The sequence below is a fragment of the Motacilla alba genome, chromosome 7, assembly GCF_015832195.1.
Source record: "Motacilla alba alba isolate MOTALB_02 chromosome 7, Motacilla_alba_V1.0_pri, whole genome shotgun sequence".
Lineage (NCBI taxonomy): Eukaryota > Metazoa > Chordata > Aves > Passeriformes > Motacillidae > Motacilla > Motacilla alba.
The window spans coordinates 31,878,483-31,897,756 of NC_052022.1; the positions used below are offsets into that span (position 1 = coordinate 31,878,483).

General features: G+C 41.6%; 1 protein-coding gene across 1 annotated transcript; it reads right to left on the bottom strand.

Annotated features, from left to right (window-relative positions):
- Positions 1 to 5,095: 5,095 nt before the first annotated feature.
- On the bottom strand, positions 5,096 to 17,500 carry ZC3H15 (zinc finger CCCH-type containing 15). Its single transcript, XM_038143306.1, has 10 exons — positions 17,325 to 17,500; positions 15,316 to 15,417; positions 12,600 to 12,711; positions 10,943 to 11,095; positions 9,928 to 10,019; positions 8,671 to 8,853; positions 7,844 to 7,990; positions 7,539 to 7,643; positions 7,182 to 7,308; positions 5,096 to 6,959 (listed from the first exon to the last, which is right to left on the bottom strand). Exons 1-10 carry the CDS (start codon positions 17,400 to 17,402, stop codon positions 6,766 to 6,768), a joined length of 1,293 nt encoding a protein of 430 aa, XP_037999234.1. The 5' UTR covers positions 17,403 to 17,500; the 3' UTR covers positions 5,096 to 6,765.
- Between the last annotated feature and the right edge of the window lie 1,774 nt (positions 17,501 to 19,274).

A 19,274-nucleotide genomic window follows, 5' to 3' on the forward strand; every position in this document is an offset into this window, starting at 1 on the left:
ATTGATATGCCAGCTCAGAAATCATCTCCAGCCTCCACCTTACAGAATGCCCCAAACTTCCTCCCTCTTCCCTAAGCAGAAATGCCCTCTTCTCCCCAAAGAAGCCCAGCTTCCCCTCACCTCGAAGCCATGATATTTTGATCCACTGTGTCCAAGGAATACTGTCCTGTCTGGCTTTAATATTAAACCAAAGCATGTCCTTATCTATGAAACACTGTACATTGGTGACTATGCCATTGCTGAGTAACATAACAAAAACTTCCCTCAAGGAATAAAACTAAACGCAGACCAAGACATAATCAGACCTTTATCCATTCTAACAGAGGGTTTGGCCAGGGCAGTGAGGGCTGGGGGTGTTTGGTTTGTTTTCAAATTGGTACTATTTGCTTCTAAGCCATCAGCCTGCCATTGCCAGGGCTCACTCCAGTAGAGTCCCAGCTGGGCAGTGCTGGTGAAAGAACTGTTTTTGCATCTATCAAACAGAACTTAACGCTGACAACAGTTATCAGTGGTGGAAACTACAGCCACTTCCATGCCCTGAATAAAGAGCACATTTAAGCTTTTCCCTTTTTGCCCTCTTGGGGGAAGATTCCTCATTCCACTCGTCCTGGCTGCCCATACATACAAAGAATGGGCAATTATTCACGTACTGCAACCGCTGTGCAGAACTGGAACTTGGTATTTCTGTGTGGAAGGCACTGTGTGGGAACTGCCATGTACAGAACACAGACTTCCATTGACAAGAAAACGACTGAAGAGCTCATGGTGTAGGCTGACAGTGCTGCCCAAGTGCAGCTCTGCCATCTCCCAGGTGCTTATTCAAGGAAATAGCTCACAACAGCGAGACCCTTACAGTTTATAGCTCCCTCTAATTTTGACTCCAATCTTCCAGACATTTGAAGAAATCATTTTTGCTCTATTCCTTCTGACCAGCTTTCCTAATCCTCTTTGTCTCCATCTGACAAACAAACCCCTGAAGTGTCTGGAGTCACGTTAGGGAAGCACACTGCTGAGGACACCGTGCCTTGCTCCAGGGCTGTGCAGGGGGCTCACAGGGAGAATGCAGCAGCTGCCTCCACAAGGACTGCTGGGCTGGCTGGATTAGAGAGGTCAGCCAGAAGAGCCTCCCTTCCCCTGTGCTTATACTCAGCAGAGGGAGAAGACAGCAAAAGAAAGTGATGAAGAATGAAGATTAAAGGTTTCTTACCTAGAAACTTGGCTGTTATCTGATTTAAGGAGGCATTAAGTTGCGACTATGGAATTTTTGAAGTGGAAGCCAATTTTTTTTTGAAGCAGTCTACTGCTCCCAAATGAAAGAACTAAACTACCTGTCACATCAGAGATCACTAAGATTGATAGAAAACAGTGACCAAACTACTGCATCCTCTTTGATCCCATCTCTGCCTGCCTTGTGTTCAGAGCACAAGAAGGGAAACCAAGGAATGAAACAGAAATGGAGGTGGAACATGAAGAGGACAAAAGTTCTCCTAAAAGAGCAATCCTGTCAAAATGTATTGCAGAGGCCTGAGAAATCTAAGTTATAAGCTGATTTCCTGCAGGAGATGTGCTACATCCCTATCATGTGCTGACAGACAGCTTGATTCAAGCACAGGCCCAAGGATGCAGCCTCCACAGAACATATTTCCCTAATGGCTGATGCTACAAAGAACATTCTTTTGCCTTGGGAACCTTCTGTAGTAATCTTTGCTCATCTCTCTCCTTCAGGATTGCTTCTGCTTTTTTTCCTTTTCTAAAGGAAAGCTGTGATGCCTTTTTTTTTTTTTTTTTTATGGTTTCTTTCTTCAGTTTAGGAGTCTGTCTCATTTCTGAAGTCTGATGGGGTAACTCAGGGAATGCCTCTAAGTTTTAAGACAGCCTTGCTCAAATTTAGGTCCAAATGTATCACAACACTACATTTTGAACCACAAATGTAAGATAAAGAGATGATCTCTAAGGTCTCTTTCCCTAAACACATATGAGATGCTGCTGCTGCTATTTTATGATTGAAAGAACTGATTATTTTTGGCATTCATTTCAATAATGTGCTATGAAGGAGCCTATTGTGGTCGCATATTAGGGCTCTAACATCATAAATGAATAAAACATCTTGGCCTTATTGCTAACACCAGCAACAGCTGCTCTCTGTAAAAAGACAGATCACCCATTGAAAGGAAGAAGTAAGTGTGACAGGCAAAGCCAAGGTCACTTCCAAGCCTGCAATGCCAGTGTGGGGAAAAAAGAAAAGGCTCATGTGCACATATCACAGTAAAAGCCCTTCAGGTGATCACAGCTCCAAAAAATACACCAGGTACCTAACCAGAAGGAAAGACTTCACTCATGAAGCATTTGCTTCACAAAAGATTCTGCTTATTAGAAGCCCATTTATAGCAGAAACTCAAGTATGTCAAGAGAAAGCTTTTAATTTTGAAAAAAGCCTGTTTCTAGCACTGAAGTACATCAAGATAATGTGTTTAAGTAAAATACATCAGCTCCTCTTTTTACACCCTCTTTCTCTATTTGGCACTAAGTCAAAGCAAAGCACAGGATATGACTTCCTGGAAGAACCCAAGCTAGCAGGAGCCACGTTCCAAACAAGGTGCAGCAGAGGTGTGGAACTCCTGAGTATCCAAAAGTTGGTCAGAAAGTGAAGGGATTCAAGGGAGAAAGAGGGAATGAGCTCTGAAGAGAAAGATACCATAGGCTCCATCTAGCAGAGGAAATGTTCCAGATTGGGAATTGTTGGAAGCTCTGTAAAAGAAGTGCTCCTGAGCAGTGGGCAGGCTTGCCCTTCTCCCACCTCTTTGTTCCTCAGGTGTCTCGTTTTGGGAGTGCCATAAACAGTCCCTTGGTCTGATGCAGCACAGCTGCTGTCTGTCACATGGGTTTTTGCAGCTCCTCTGGCCTTCCCACATCTCATTTTTGCAATTCTCTTCCAATTCTTATTCATATTATTCAGGGGGTAATTGCTCCTGAGACACTTCAGGTGAATATGTGTGTGATATTTGCATAGGAGAACAATCCCTTCCTCTCAGCTTAGGGCTGTAATAATTTCACTGTGAGGAAAACAAAGACCCAGCCTTGTAAGATTTTTAGTTTAGCTGCTTAAGCACTCTGCAGTTTTAGCAGGTTTTTACAAAGCAGCACATGGAACAGGAATAACAACTGATGTTTATGAAACCTCCAAGCATGTTATTTGCAAGATATACAAGCTTACCAAAATTAAGCCTGCATTACTTACCCTATCCAGGTAATTTTTAAAAGGGGCATTAGCATTACAAAAGAATTAGAATTTAGCATTCAGAACACAGTTTTTGACAGCTGTTATTCCACATCCAACTAAAGTGTGAAAGAAAACATTAATAAAAACATACTGGTTTGAATGTGTACATTCTTTCTGTAACCAGCACACAAAGCAAACACAATCTATTATGAGAATACTAAATTGCCAAGTTAAGTACCACTGCTTGGTCCCAAGTTTATCAATAATAAAACCTCCTCTTGATAAAAACAGTTGGGTAGCACTTTCCATTAAGAAATGGCAACACTTCTATTACAAACAACTCACAGATAATGTAATATTTAAGGTCAGTTTTGGTAGTTAATTCTAAATATTTTTCCAGGCCTTTGTGAACAGTGCTCATTACAAAAAAAAAAAAAAAAAAAAAAAAAAGTTGGGAGCTGTGAGTAACAAAGCAGTGGCAAGCATAAAATTTAATCACACAGGCTTTAAAAAACTCCCAGCCCTTGGATGAATTTAAAGCTAGCCAGTTTCAGCAGTCCAAGCAGCCTGTGTGCATGACTGAAATGGGATTTTAATACACACCCACACTGAAAACCAACCAACACTCCACTCCCACAGCAGCAAACAGCAGGAAGCAAAGGCATGGGTTTACTGCAGCACCTTTAACTGGTTTTGTCCACACACACGGCCAGTACCAAGGGTGCTTTCAAGGCAGTGTGCTCCCTCAAGATTCCCTCAGATTTCCACAGCTGCATTTCTCACCTAGCGCTCATGTGAGTTAGGAGCAGCACAGGGCGATACAAACACTGGCCCAGGCTGCAAGGGCTAGAAACCAAGTTTAGTGCAAAGGCATTTCTCACCTGGCTCATGGTGCTTTACAGCCTGATGTCGACACAGCAAGTGTCCTGCACTGAGCCTGCCTGCTCTTTTAACACTGAGGTACTGCATTTTTGACCCAGACTGGGCAGCCACTGAAATGAAGACACCATTACTTTTGCATTGAGAATATATCTCATTCTTCCAGAAGTGACTCACTGACTTTTATCAGAGTAATTTCAGGAAATGTGCATCAGTAAGAACAACTTAGTGACGTCACACCCAAGTGAACTCCCTTCCATCACACTGCTCATTTCCTGAACATCTATAATTCATCTACCCCAAGCAATGCTTGGCACTCATTTTCGACTGAGCATTTATTGACTGAAACCCCATTAGCTACAAATCCAAGGTTCTTTAAATGAAGAAGAACTTCTAGCAGCCCCTGTGAAAGCAGAAGGAACGTGCAGCAGCACAGGGCTCCCATCCTCAGAAGTCTGAGTGCTCCCCTGACAAAGGGCTCCTGAAGAGCAGTCACCCTGCTTTCATGGTGGCAATCCGGGCAGAGGAAGCCCAGCCAGGAGCTGTGCCAGAGTAAGTGGAGAGGAAAAAACAGTGAAATCCGAACAGGGACAGCCAGCTATTGCTCCCTGCCCTCCTGAAGTCAACTGTCAACAGCTACTGCCCAGGAAAATCAGGTTTTCTTCAGCTAGCCTACAGATGTTCAGTGGGTTTCAGTGTTATGCCAGGTGACTGTCTGAATGTTTAAATATCTGTACAAAGGAGCTGTGCACCACAACCATTCTTTTAGACCCAAAAGGGCAGACAGGCGCTCTCTGCCTATCCATCAGGGTTTTATTAGCTGAAATTAATGAGTCACCCTGACATTCCTCCACTGTAAAACTCAAGTAACATAAACAAAATGTTGGCAAAGATTTAAGCTATTTACATCAGTGAAACAGATAAGTGTTATCAAATGAGTATTGTATACAATAAACCAACCCCTAAGACACAAAACATAGCCATTTTCTTCCTTGATAATGATTAAATTACTTTTATTCCCATTTAAAATATACAACTTTGAAAAATTATGCAACATACATTCAAATGAATTGCATTCTTAAGTGTCCTGATAGCCAGGTATTCTATTGCTGGCCACTATAATACAATAATCCATCAACTGTTTATTTATGGCCACAGGAGAAAAATCTGCATAAATAAATATTTCTATCTGATAGTGCACCTTTTCCTTAGACACTTACATTTAGAAGTCAGTTTCAGTAGGCCTCTTTCTCCCAAGCACTGCTTCTTGTTCCTACAGGAAAAAAACAATTCCACAAAGATCCCAAAAAAGGCCAACAATTTTAAGTCTGCTATTTCAGAAACAGCATTCAAGATACAAGAGTGAATTCAGCAGTGCCAGAAATAACCAGTAAAGCTAATATTACCACCCAAAAGTAGTTTGGGAAAGCTCACTAACAATGCCATTACTCTTACTGGTCTGGAAGTAGTGATTGAAGAGCTTTAGAAAAATCAGTACAAAGGGTATCATCAGTACAGCAGGAGTATGGCAAGGAGGAGCAGCCCCCTGGAAAAGCACCACTGCTGAGAAATCTTGCTGGCAGACACTCAATCCACTGGAAAAGGACACACTGACTTGAATGAAGTGCAGTCTGCAGGGTGCAGCACCTGAGGCAACTTACCCCTGTACAACCTCCTGTTATCTAGAGGACACCAAAGGGATGACAGGCATGTTTGGGACTGTAACATCCCTGCTCTGCAGAGCCTGAGGTCTTCACTACTCTACAAAAGACAGTGGGGAGAGAATGAGACTGGAATAGCAGTCAGTGATGTACAGCAGGTATTACATCAGTTAATGGGTGGGCAGGGAGTAAGAACAGCAAGGGAGAAAAGCTGGCTGCTGAATTTTACACTGCATCAAGAGTAGACAAAAAAATTGTAATGGCAGGTAGCCCAAATGCAACTGAAGCCAACATCATCACTTCTGTATCAAGACTGCAGAGAAAAACATCTACCACTCTATTGGAAAATCCAGCTCTTAACAGTTTGGTATGATATCCTTACTTAGCAGAGAAAAATCAACACAGGTATTTTAAAGTTGATGATTTTTATTTACAGATTTATTGGCAAAAGGTGGTGGGAAAGTTTAAAACATTTTAAAGAGAGGGCACCATACTGGTATTGTATGAAATATCAGTTCACAATCTTCAGTATCCAGCTGATCAAATAAAGCTAACCACCACTTAAAGAAGCATAATCTGCATCAGCTCCATTAGAGTACCCTGCCTAAAAACCACTTCAGGCAGTTTCTAAATCAACACAATCACTAATAAAAATGCGGTTTTTGTGAAGAATGCGTACTTGGATTTTTGTACTTGCACCTGATGTCAAACTGCCCACTTGCATACTGGCAAAGCAGTTACACTCTCTACTCTTAGCTGGAAGTTTTAATCTCGCTGTCTGCAAATTCAGCTGTCGGGTAATTCTGAACTACTCTGAACGTTTTACTGTGAGCATAGCCAAGACTGGAGTAGATGAGATTCAAGGAAAACATTCTCGGTATATCACGTGCCCATCATATTCAGCTGCATAACCATAAACATCTTGTTTAAGAATTCTATTCAAAAAGGAGAAAAAAATGTAGTCAGTTTTCACATAGGTTTAATTCCTCACTGGAGCTTTTTAGTTCATTCTTCTAAATCAAGAGTGTTTAGTTCTTCTTCTAGTTCATCCAAGTCCTCTCCAGTAAAGAGATTTTCATCAACTGGAACTGCATCAATGACTCCATTTTCCAATTCTCCATCTCCATCATTATCTTCGTCTAAATCATTTTGCTCGCTGTTGTTTATATCACCACCAGAAGCTTCATTTAATTTATTATCTGAAAATAAACATAATTCTTAGGCATTTCAGTATCACAAGTTTCTTAATCACCAACTGAATTCACAATCCTGCTAAACATGCTTTCAAATTTTGAAACTATGAAGAAGCTACTTCATTTGAAATTCACACAGATTTGCACTGGTCAAATTGCATGAACCTGGTTAATAGGCAAATCTGGATAACCAACTATGGAAACAGGTTGGAAAAAATAACAACTTACCATCTTTTTCTACTGAAGTGTATGTGCTGAATCGCTCTGGACTAGCCACTGTAATACCAGTCTCCTCTACTGCCTTGGGGACATACAGGTTCAAATCTACATCATTTATGCACACAGGGTCTTCTGTCTGGAAAATAAACCGAGATGCTCTCCATGAACTACTTTTCCACAAAAACCCTCACTTCTGCAAGATTTCTACAACATTTGTCACCTTCAACAGGAACCTCTTGATAAAATATCCTCTGTGGCAGTATTAAAAACCAAGCCTATTAATTTCACTGTAAGGGCTTTCAAACTGACATTTTTCAAACTTGAATGCAATTATAATATTCCTTGATTTAATCCTGTTTCCTTTACCTCATCATCATCTCCTGCTCCTTGAACATAACGGGTGTCATCCGCTTCTTCATCATCTGCATCAACCAACTCTGGCCGGAACTCAAATACCTCACGTCCACTAATCTATTCACAGCAAAAGAAACCTTCAGTTATCACTTCACGCAATATATGCTGCTTACAAAAAAAACCACACACAAACCACAGAAAAGGAAACAAAAATGACAAACAATAATAATAAGCAAAACAATTTCAGGCCAGCTACCTCTTCACAAAACTTTATTTACTTACTTTTCTTACATGAAGACTTGGACTGTAAAACTTACCACCAATGCTTTGCCAGCTTTAAAATCTGCTTTCCTCCTCTCCATATCTTGCTCAGCCTTATCAATTTTTTCTTGTCTTTTTCTTCTCTTCCATGCAATAAAACACTCTAGAGTAATTTTGGTAACATTTGGTCCTAAGGCAGCACGCTGTCCAGAAAAGAGACTGATTAATGCTAGAAACTCTTTCTAAAGGCTATAACAAATTGGATATTTAATTACTCTTTTCTAGAAACTAATTGAAAACATTTCTTTCCAAGTCCCTCTTGAGATTCTTACACTCTTAAACATGCATCACCTTCTTAACATTTGACTCAACGTGGGATTTTCCAGTTAGTGAGATGAGTTGGAATGAAAATCAATAGGAAAAGTGGAGGAGAAAATAAAGACAGGAGCTCAGCCCTGCTCAAGTTATACTGCTAAGCAATGGTGACAGAAAGAGGCAGAGCAGCAACACCTTCAGAAGGCCTTGTGCTCTTGGTGCTGCTGCCTCATTAGAGAGTTAAAGGAGAACTAAGAAGACACTGAACTGGGCATGAGAGAAGCCACAGAAGCAGCTGCAATGGATAAATGAGAAACAGCAGTTAAGAAATAGAAGCCTCCTAAAAAAGGGTAAGCAACAGCTGTACTAAGTATGCAGCTATAGTTAATTCTATTCACCAAGTAATAGTTTCTACACAAAACCATGAATCAATGCTGTGCATCCTTTGCCCCAGCTCATACAGCTCTAAAAACATCAAATAGATTTTTACTATAAATCAGCAAATTTTTTACATGTCTCTTTAGAGTGATGAAAACAACCACCACCAAAAGATACCTAACAACTTTACCTCTTTTTCTATTAGATCTTCTAACGAGATTTCATCTTGCTTTTCTTCCTTCTTTTTGTCTTTTTTTAATACAAAGCCTGGAGGGAGGGCATGGCGATACATACAGTTGTCTCCTCCACCTGGACAGACCCAAAACCATCCGTATTTGTTGTTTTCGATAGCATCAAGGAAGTATTTGCAGACCTGTATAAAAACAGGGGCTGTTAGCACTGTGTCCTCTTGCCATCCCCAGCATTTTGCACTCCGTGTCACAAGTTCAGTCAGTCCAATTCAGCCGTGCTCAGAACAGAAGGAACATGTGAAATGCATTGCTACTAAAAACAGTAGACAAAGTAGTGCAACTGAGTATCTAAAACTCATGTGGTCTACAGCTTTTTGTCCCTCAATATGAGCCCAATTAAAAGAGACAAGATGACAGAAGACTGGCAACTCTGCGCTCCTGTAAAACCAGCAGCACATCTCTTTCTGCTCACCAACATTGGTGCAGTTTTAAACATCAATTGCATCTGCCTCACATGTTGTTAAACCTTCCAGCTCTGGATCCTGAGGTAAAGATGCCATTCTAGGACCTTTAACAAGCAATTCATAGATTATATTTAGCCAGAGCAATGTTTAACTTTTGCAAAGTTAGGCTGTACCAACAGATTATTTAATTACTTGGTATTGAAAATGAGGTAAAATAGTCCCAAAGAATGAAAAAATGGATTAATTCATTATGCCATTTAGTGCAGAACTAAAAAATATTATTGAACTTAGAGACCAGGAATTACAAATCACTCTCAATTTATAAATTAGGTGAAAATTTAAAAGCTTATAATGCTTGTGTGTCACGCAGTACATAGATAAATCAATACATATCACAGTCACTGCAGTAACAGATTTCACTAAGCACCATTCTTGGATTTTCTAAGCAATTAGGATGTATTGGATATACTGCTGAAACCCTGAGCATCTCTATAAAGCACTTCACCTACTATCCATCTGTAATGTACACGACAAAACTTTTCATGGACTGAAAAATGCTGTTGGGTTGTGGTTTTTTGTGGTTTCTGTTTTTTAATTTTTAAAGATATTACAAAAATACTATCAGGCCAGCTGTCTACTCAGAACATTATCATTATAATATTCCATTCTAAATTTTTACATCATGATAAAACACATCTAATGCCAGACTGCACTGCACTTAATTCCTTCTAGTATAGCTCAATTAGAAAAAAACCCAAAGTAATAAAAAAAAAAAAAGAAAAGAAGACATACTATTTGGGTTTTGGGTTTTTTCTTTTCCGCCTCACCATGCTTCTTGTTCACCACTTCTTCCAGTTTCTTCTCATCCCAGTTGTCCATTGTATCTAGAAAAAGACAACAGATGGTTTCACAGAAAAATCCAAATACTGAACATTGCCAGCAAGCTGCTTTTCTGCCCAGCAACAGTTTTAATATGCAATTCTTACATTTTAAGTAGCTTATACCAGGGAAAATAAATTTAGGTTCTTAAAATACTGTTTTTAAACTCTCTTATGCCACTCAAAAAACAATTACCTCAAAAGCCCTAGAAATTTTAATTTTGAAATGCCAAAGTGTGTTTCAGTTAAACACTCAATGTGTCATCTCATCTGTACAGGATTGAGTGTGTACAAGGGAAAAGAAGAAAAACAAGACAACTGAACAAAAGATGGTAATATCCAGAAATACAGCTAATCTAACTGGAGGCTTGAAAGAGATAATACCAAAATATCTGTCTTAAAGTTAAAAGAAACTTCCACCAAAACAAGCAAATCACCAATGACAACATCAGCAGTGAATCTGTGGGCTCCCATCAGACACATTTAGAATGACAGAGGCTAAAATTCAAATAAAGACTGAGGCAATGTGAAAAAACTAAGTTCTGTAAATTCTCTAATCCCTACTAAATAAAAGTAAACTCCAGAGTACTTTGCCAACAAGTCATTTGGGGAGAGAAAGTCACAGAAAAAAATTCCCAAGTACCCCTAAATGTAGAACTGTGCACATTTGGCCAAACACTAGTAGCAGCTCTGGAAGGCAACTCTGGTTGCTCATTGCACTTCCCCCTTTCCCTTCTACAGAGCTTAAGAGGGAAACAACAACTGCAAGAAAAGTCAAATACTGCTTAACTTGCAACTTGTATGACAGAATACACAACACTGCCATAGTCACTGTTCTGCAGGATCACAGCCACAGTACAGAAGACAATCTTAAAATTCCAGTTTCAGAATGAGAATAGCTTAGCAGTAACTTTCTACAATTATTATACCTTTCTCAAGGTCTTCATCTCTTGCATCAATGTAGACACTTCGTTTTTCACACTTCCTTTCCAAGGACAAATCATGAGAAAACTTGCACTTGTCCCCTTTAGTGCACTGGCCTTGCTTGAAGAAAGCACAAACTACAGATTTTGGGTCAGCACCTGAGTGAAGGAAGTTTTTATATTTTAATACTGGTTTTAAGCAAAAGTTACATATTAGAAATTCTGAGAATATCAAGGATAAGTAGAGAATGAAAATATGATTTAAAAATAAAATTTAAAGTGCTTATGGTAAGTACATAATTCATGTCCTGAACATGCCAAATTTACTGTTACTGCATGGTATTTACATCAAGTATCAGAGCTGCCACTAAACTGTTTAAAGAAATATGGTGTGCCTGAGCAAATTATTCATTTGTGTATTACAATACATCAGAGAGATCATTCTGTGCAACTTCTTCCCTACACATGAAGCTATTCTTGCCCCCAATACACAGTAAAGCATCTCCTGGATGTCAGCCTTTTCCCAACAGATCAACACCACACTACAATAAATTATAGTAATTTAACCCACACTCACTCAAACCACTTTCCTCTTTAATAATGGAAAGAAAACAGCTGACTAGAGACCCCAAAACAAGCAACTGTTGTTCTAGTATGAACTATCCAATCATCCTCATCACAGTTAAAGCAAAAATCATCCTACTAAAGAATCATTTGACCATCAGGAGGTCATTAGCAATGAAAGAAGCAAGTCTAAGTGTATATATGAGACATGACTAAATCAGAAATACTTTACTTGTAGTATTAAGTTCTCATGGAAGATTTTAGGGTTGAGTTTTTCACATGGTGCTTCACTTCTGGTTTGACTGAAAGTGATTTCAGTATGCACAGCAACATCTGTTTAAAATGTAATCTAAAAATCTGGGTAATATTAGTTTTCTAAAATAATTCAAAGTCAAAAACTGCTTGATTGAGAGAAAACTGATATAGAAAGCTGTGGGTCACAAACGGAACAGTGTCCTTTGTTGCTGATCAGTGCCAAAATGAGTAAATATCAGGCTTGCCTTAAGTATATGAAAATCACACTTTTGTCAAAAATTATCGCACATAAACTCCAGAAGATAGGTCAGTAGAAACTTGGTAACATCACAAAATTTGTTTGTTCAATAACCAACCTCAAGAGAAACCCAAACCAAATGCTACTGCTAATTTTGAGGTCAGACACAAGTACCTGGAAAGCATTTCCTGTTCTGATTTGAGTACAAGTCTTCTGTTAAGACAAAAGTTATGATCTACATTTTTTCTTTGAACGTTCCCACTTTCCTGGGGAGACAGGCTGTTTTAAACAAATACCATCACAAACACACAAAAATCATGCCACACATCCAGAAGCATCTAACTGATGAATCAGAACACAGCCAAGTATCTCCAGCTGTGCTGACAACATCAATGTAGCTTTTGATGTTCTGATGATCTACTGACCTCAGAGGACTTCTCAAAACAATGTCAAGTCATGACTGACAAAATACTTGGCACACTAGACAGAGGAGGGAACAGTCACATCTATTTCACTAAAACAGCAACTGGTTATGGAAGGGTTATTATACCTTAAGTACCGACAAGAATAAGAAAACATAAATTAGGAGAAATCTGTTAGTCATACCTTTGCTGATTTTCTGTGCAGCAACCACAGGCTTGAAGAGCTCATTTAATTCTTGTAACTCCTTTTTCTTATCTTCTTTCTTTAATTTCTTCTCGCTTTCTGATTGAGCAACCTATAAACATAAGACCGGGATGCCAGGACTCACTTCACATGAAAACAGCCAATCATTCAAAATCAATTTACAAGGGCAGGAATGAAGCAACCTTTGATGCCTGCAAGGCTCAGAATTGCTAATTCTCAGCTGGTGCCCTTTACTGGCACTGACCTGTCCCAGAGGAGGGACAGCAAATCTCCCAGAGAGGAGAGGTGCTGGCAGGTACCTTTGGTGTCACAGTGACCCCTACTGCACCTTCACAGGTAGGAAAGCCAATGAGAGGCACTGAAACTTCTCCTTCTTTTGCAGTGCAAACACTTCCAGATCTGCACAAAAAAAAGCCTCTCCTGAGTCCCCTACATGCTGCTTTGCTCTTTCTTCTGATCCATACAACAGGTAGAAATTCCAGGAAATCTGTCCATAGAAGTTGGAAGTGCTTTTAGAACATTATTTCAACTTGGATCGACTCAACATATGAATGTTTCATTGCTTAACTAAGGACCAAAGAGAAGAAAACAAGCTCATCCAGGGAAGGAAAACTGCATGTATAACAAAAAAACTACCTTACTCTGCCTCATCCTTCTTTGGATGACCCAGAGCAGGTGTGTAGCTATACTAAAGTGGGATAAAAACACATGGAAGAGGACATGGGAGAAACATTCTTAGATCAGATACAAAAGGAGGAGTTAGATTTAGCAAGGTGGGGCTCCATCTCTTTTTCAAGGTAACAAGTGACAGGATAAGAGGCAATGGTCTCAAGTTACCCCAGACAATGTTTACATGAGATTTTAGGAAACGCTTCATCACTGAAAGGGTGGGTCAAGGACTGGTGGACTCGCCATCCCTGTAAGTGTACAAAGTGTGCAGATGTGGCACTTGGGAACATGTTTCAGTGGTGAACAGGCAGTGCTGGGTTAATGGCTGGACTCAATGATCTTAGAGGTCTTCTCTACCCTTAAGGATTCTGTGTTTATTTGACTCTGGTCCTCATGGGAAGCCAGTGAGACTAACACCACAAACAAGGATGTGGGTACTACTTTCTAAAATACAGTGTAATATTAAAAAAGGAGCTTTGTTCTTATGGTGAATTTGGCAAAAATACACCTAATTGTTTTAGAAAGGACTTAGCAGCTTGGCTAGTTTTCCTACTAAAAGCTCACAAATGCTATTTTAAATAACACACGGACCCACACATGTCAACTACAGAAATCTGTACTTTAAGAATGCTTTTGTTTATCTTCAGAGCTCTAAAAGCTTGGAGATGAAGCTTGTCTTAAAAAACCCCAACAAACCAAGAAAAAACAAAATCCCCCAAATCAAAGAAGCTAAAAAACCAAAGAAACAACAAGAAATCAAAAAAGGAGCAAAAAAACCCCCACCAAAACCCAAAAGGACCCACCACCAAAGCTAAAACTCTGACAGCATTTCCATTTTAATCTCATGACGTGAGGAAAATTGCTTTAAAAAGTTCTTTCTCAGGGACAATCCTAACTGAAAGCTATTCTATAAGGTAAGAGAGATATAATCAGGTTTAAAATTTGGTCCTGACATGCAACATCCAAACAGCATTTGAGAAATCCCATTATTTTATGCTGGCTATTTTCCATATTGGTATTTGTATACATGCCACAGATCAGGGGATTTCATACACAGGTTTCAGAACTGTTTGAATAACACCAATGTTTTTGAAGTGACATCAAGGAATCTTATCCACAGCAAAAAAAAAAGATTATTAGTTTTAATGACCCAAATACCAACTTTACTTTACAAGTTGGGCTCTTCATGCTAGCTCATCCTTGTTATGCAAGAAATGTACCATGGCATCATGAACTGAGCTAATGCAAATGCTGTTATTTTACAGGCTTATTTATAGGACAGAAAGCTGTGTAAATATGTAACAGTTAGCTTGCCTAACACTGGATCATTTCCATTAAATCCACGCTTTCTGACTGAGTATAATGTAAATATTGAATCTCATTCTATTTCATCCTACAGAAGAGCCAAGTTGCACACAGCAGCTGAAAATTTCAGGTTTTTTGACCAAAGAGTTCACCAAATAGGTGGAGACTTGACAGACTTGTGTCCACTTAAAAGTGTAATAAATACTTCTGTAAGTAGAAGAATGAGAACATATAGGTTTATACTTCTATCTTCTTTCAACTCCAGTTCTAGTAACAACTCTTGTTAATTTTTATAGCTCACTATTTCTCAAATAAGGCGGGAATTGAAGAAAAAAAAGAGAAAGAAGGTGCAACTGTACTTTGCTGACAGCCAGTATCTACAACTTCATTTCAGTTACACCTTAAACTGAATTATGCTACTATCAGAATACTGTGGGGACAAATGCTCGCCCTGACTAGCTGAGTTTAGATGGGATGCAGGTCTTTTTTCACAACAAAAGCCAACCAAACAACAAACTAAAAACCAACAAACCCCCAAACTCTGTACTACCTTCACACAGCTACATCATTTACAGCATGACAACTGTTAGCAAGATCTGTGCCAGTCACAGGAGGCAAGGAACAGCTCAACTGTCTTCTCCCTCAGTTCCTGACCATCTGTGCACAGAGTGAAAGAGGATTTGACTATGCAGTGGGAAAACATTCCACAATAAATGCTTACCTGACGTGGATTCTGCTGGCCAAACTTCACCTGGTGAGTCACGGCCTTGATAAACTTCTGCTGCTTTGCACCTTTTTTATTCTTTAGGCCAAATGTTTTGTCCTAAATCAAGAGATAAACACAGCCATACTAATTAAAATAAAAAACCCAAACCACCGAAACAACAGAAACACCACCCCTGCCACTCCTCTCAGGCTTTCAGTAAAACACAGATGATTTCCTCAAGCAACAAAAGCACTGCAACCAGTAAGGACAAAAATTAGACTCCTCGTGTATCATCTTCAGAAGTGGCTTTTCAACAGGACCTCCTGAAGGTGGCCCTTGTGTGAGCTCTGGTTTTTATCAGCAGAGCTCCTCGTGCCTGGTGTCAGTGTGAGAGAGGACACACAGAACTCTCAGGCCTCTCAAGGCAGCAGGACAAGATGTCACTGGAGACTGCCCAAGGAACAGCTGAGGACAACAGGACAACTGATTAGCCATAACTACTGCTGGTTTCTGTTCTATCTGCCTGAAATCACTCATTACTGCTACCTTCCACTGTTCAGATCTACATAACACACATCACTTCTCTATTACCACATGTGACACTTTTTATTTTCAAGTACTGGAAGCTTTTTCTTTTCCAACTCTACTTATTTGAAGTTAAGTCTTTATCCTACATCAGGTCTGGACAGGTGTCTCTACTTCCCAAAATCCACTGCTGGAAGTTTCTGTTCACTGCCTAAATCAATTCTTCCTCTGTATCTTCAGCTTTACTGTTAAGGAAAAGTTTCTATACCAAACCTATGAAAAAAAATTCACAAAAAAAACCCCAAAACCCAGCTTATTTTCACATGAGTAGCTGAGGCAGAAATTATTTTTGGTAACTGAAATACCTGCCTTAAAAAATTATCCATGCCTTTGATGTGATACCAACATTTTCCTCCTTGAAGGAAAAAGGAACAGATGTTCATCCAGTGAAAACAGCTCAGTGCAAATATGGTTTTGGAAGTCTAACAATCCAAAAGCATATTACAAATTAATTACAAAACAAACAGGTCCAAGTTTCCAGACTCACTCTGGTTTCACTTACAACATGCTCCCTACAAACAGCAGCTTCTCTGTTACTTGGTGCTGACTGGAGAAGTCAAAACAATTACTTAGGAAAGAAAATTTATCATTTATACACTTGACTTCCACTGTAAGTACAGCATGGAAAATATAATCCCTGTCCTTTTGATTTATATAAGAACCTATTGGTAACAATTAACGCCAGCCTTTCCCCTTTCAGCTACGTTTCCTTGCAATAAAAAGCAGAATTTTTCCAGAGTAGCTGCATTCAGCAAGAACCTCAGGAACGCCAATGTCAGGAGAACACAGACCAATTGCTCTAACCTGACCTTTCCAAAAACCACAGGAACAACAACCCACAACCCCAGATTTAAAGGAACACACTCATTACACGGGTATTTCACCTGAGCAGCAACCCTCATGCCAATAATTCAGGCAAATATTTAATATTATCTGGTTTTACTCCCAGCATAAATTCACACACACAGCACAAACATACACAGTCACCCGTCGAGCAGGTTTTTTGGGTTTTTTGTTTTTTTTTTTCCAATCTGGTCAGACGGGTCAAATTGTAACAGAACCCACCGCAAATCTGAGTGGGGCACCGAGGAACCACTAAGGTGTGAAGCCATCTCTGGAGACCATCTGGCCCTACCCCCAAAAGCACAAACCTACAGCCCAGCCAGCGGGACTCTGGGCACACACGGACACACAGCACGGCAGGCTGCACACGAGAAAGGCCGAGGGAAAAGCCAGCACAGCAGGGCTGTCACATCACGCTCAGGCCCAACACGGCTCGGGCCCTGCAATGCCCCGGCCAGAGCAGTGTACAGAAGCCAGTGCTACCCCGGGAACAGAGAGGTTCCGGCCCCGTGATCCTCCGAGGGGCCGAGGCCGCAGGGAGCGGCAGGGCCCAGCGAGAGGCCGCGGCGGGGGAGCGGCGGCCTGGGCCTCCTCACCTCGATGATCTTCTCCTTCTTCTTCTGGTCCGCCTTCTTGCTGCCCCCCGCCGGCTGCTGCTGCTTCTTGGGGGGCATGGCGGGGCGGGCCGGGGCGGCTCCCGCGGGGCTCGGGCCGGGCAGGGCCGGGCAGCGCCGGGAAGGGCTCGGGCCGCGCCGCCGCCGCGGGGGGAGGCGCAACGGGTCCCGCGGGGCACGATGGGAACGCGCCGCCCGGCCGGCCAATCGCCTCCCGGCGGGCGGCGCGCGCCGCGAGACGTCACGGGAGCGGGGCCCGCGGCGCGTCACGGGTGGGGCGGGGCGGGGCGCGTGACGTCACGGGAGGGTGCGGGGTGTATAGCGGCGGGGAGCGCGTGAGGGGGCGAGCGCTGCTCTGCTGGCCGGGGCTGTGGTGTCATTGTGAGGGAAAGGGACACTGCTCTGCTGGCCGGGGCTGTGGTGTCATTGTGAGGGGAAAGGGACACTGCTCTGCTGGCCGGGGCTGTGGTGTCATTGTGAGGGGAAAGGGACACTGCTCTGCTGGCCGGGGCTGTGGTGTCATTGTGAGGGGAGAGGGACACTGCTCTGCTGGCCGGGGCTGTGGTGTCATTGTGAGGGAAAGGGACACTGCTCTGCTGATTAGACGCGATGGTTTCATTGTGAGGGGAAAGGGACACTGCTCTGCTGGCCGGGGCTGTGGTGTCATTGTGAGGGAAAGGGACACTGCTCTGCTGGCCAGAGGCGGGGGTTCTGTGTGAGGGAGGGGAAAGGAACGCTGCTCTGCTTGTCAGAGGCGATGGTTTCATTGTGAGGGGAAATGGACGCTGCTCTGCTGGTCAGAGGCGAGGGTTTCATTGTGAGGAGAAAGGGACATTGCTCTGCTGGTCAGAGGCGGGGGTTTCCCTGTGAGGGGAAGGGGCTGCGAGCGTCCTCACAGCGGCTCGGTCTGAGCGGGCCCAGCAGGCTCTGGGAGGATGGGCGTGCGGGTCGTGTTAGTTGCAGAACGCAGCACTGTCTGAGTTTTTGAACTGTAGGAAAAATGTGTAGGCTTAATAGATTTACGAGTATTAACTTCTTCGTCCAGGGAGGGGCTTAAAGCTAATTTTAGTGGTCATTCGATGCACGGTGCGGGAGGATCCACGTTGAGGTAGGAATATGCAGCAGGCTGTACAGTGGCTCGGCCACTGGGGAAAGGGCAGAAAGCAACATACAGCCGGGAGTTTGGGATGAAAAGAATATGTGTGCTCCAGAAACTCTGCAGAGACCCCGGAGAGGTATGATGCAGTGGGCTGTCTGCCTTTATTGCAATAAAATTGATTCTTGCAGGACTCCGCTGTCTTCTTCCGGGACACTGGCTTTTTGCAGCACGATTTTCCACACACTTAGGATTGTGAGAAACAGAGTTCAGGATAAAGAATTTTTGTAAAGTTTATTATGGGATAAAGTAAGAGACAAAAATCCAGCGCTGGGCCGCTCCTGGCCAAAGAACACGCCAGTACATACAGACAGTGTTATCTTTAGAAGGTTGCATCACATGCATATTCATGTGTTTCATACATTATTCGAACATTCTTTCGAACTTTCTGGGGTTTTGGGAATGTCTTCGTTTGGCTTCTTCAGGCTCCCATGAGATCCTGTGCATCAGGTCCATAATATTTTATTTCTTGTGTCTCCATCCTGCTCTTTCACATCCTCTGATAAGGAGTTAGAGTGTCCTCCTTAAAATTAATTAACAGTATTCTCTAATTGTCCTCCGGTGCTCTGGTTTGTGTCATGGTTATCACTTGGAGGGGTCAGTCAGTGGATGGCCTGACACTGTTCTTGGTCACACTAAAGCCTTTTCACATCTTATGTTTTACTAAAGTGCAATACATTCATCACCACTATTTCTCTCATCAATACATAGCTATTATATTCATCACACTACTATTTTTATAAGCAATACTTAAGCTGATTATATTATATTAACAA

What these genes read in the sequence shown, in the direction of transcription:
- ZC3H15 (XM_038143306.1), bottom strand. Translation starts at nt 17,402, where the DNA reads ATGCCCCCCAAGAAGCAGCAGCAGCCGGCGGGGGGCAGCAAGAAGGCG. An exon ending in TGCACAGAAAATCAGCAAAG is followed by an intron (nt 11,096 to 12,599) that starts GTATGACTAACA and finishes TCCTTCACTCAG; the next exon opens with GTGCTGACCCAAAATCTGTA. An exon ending in AAAAACCCAAAACCCAAATA is followed by an intron (nt 8,854 to 9,927) that starts GTATGTCTTCTT and finishes GTTTTTATACAG; the next exon opens with GTCTGCAAATACTTCCTTGA.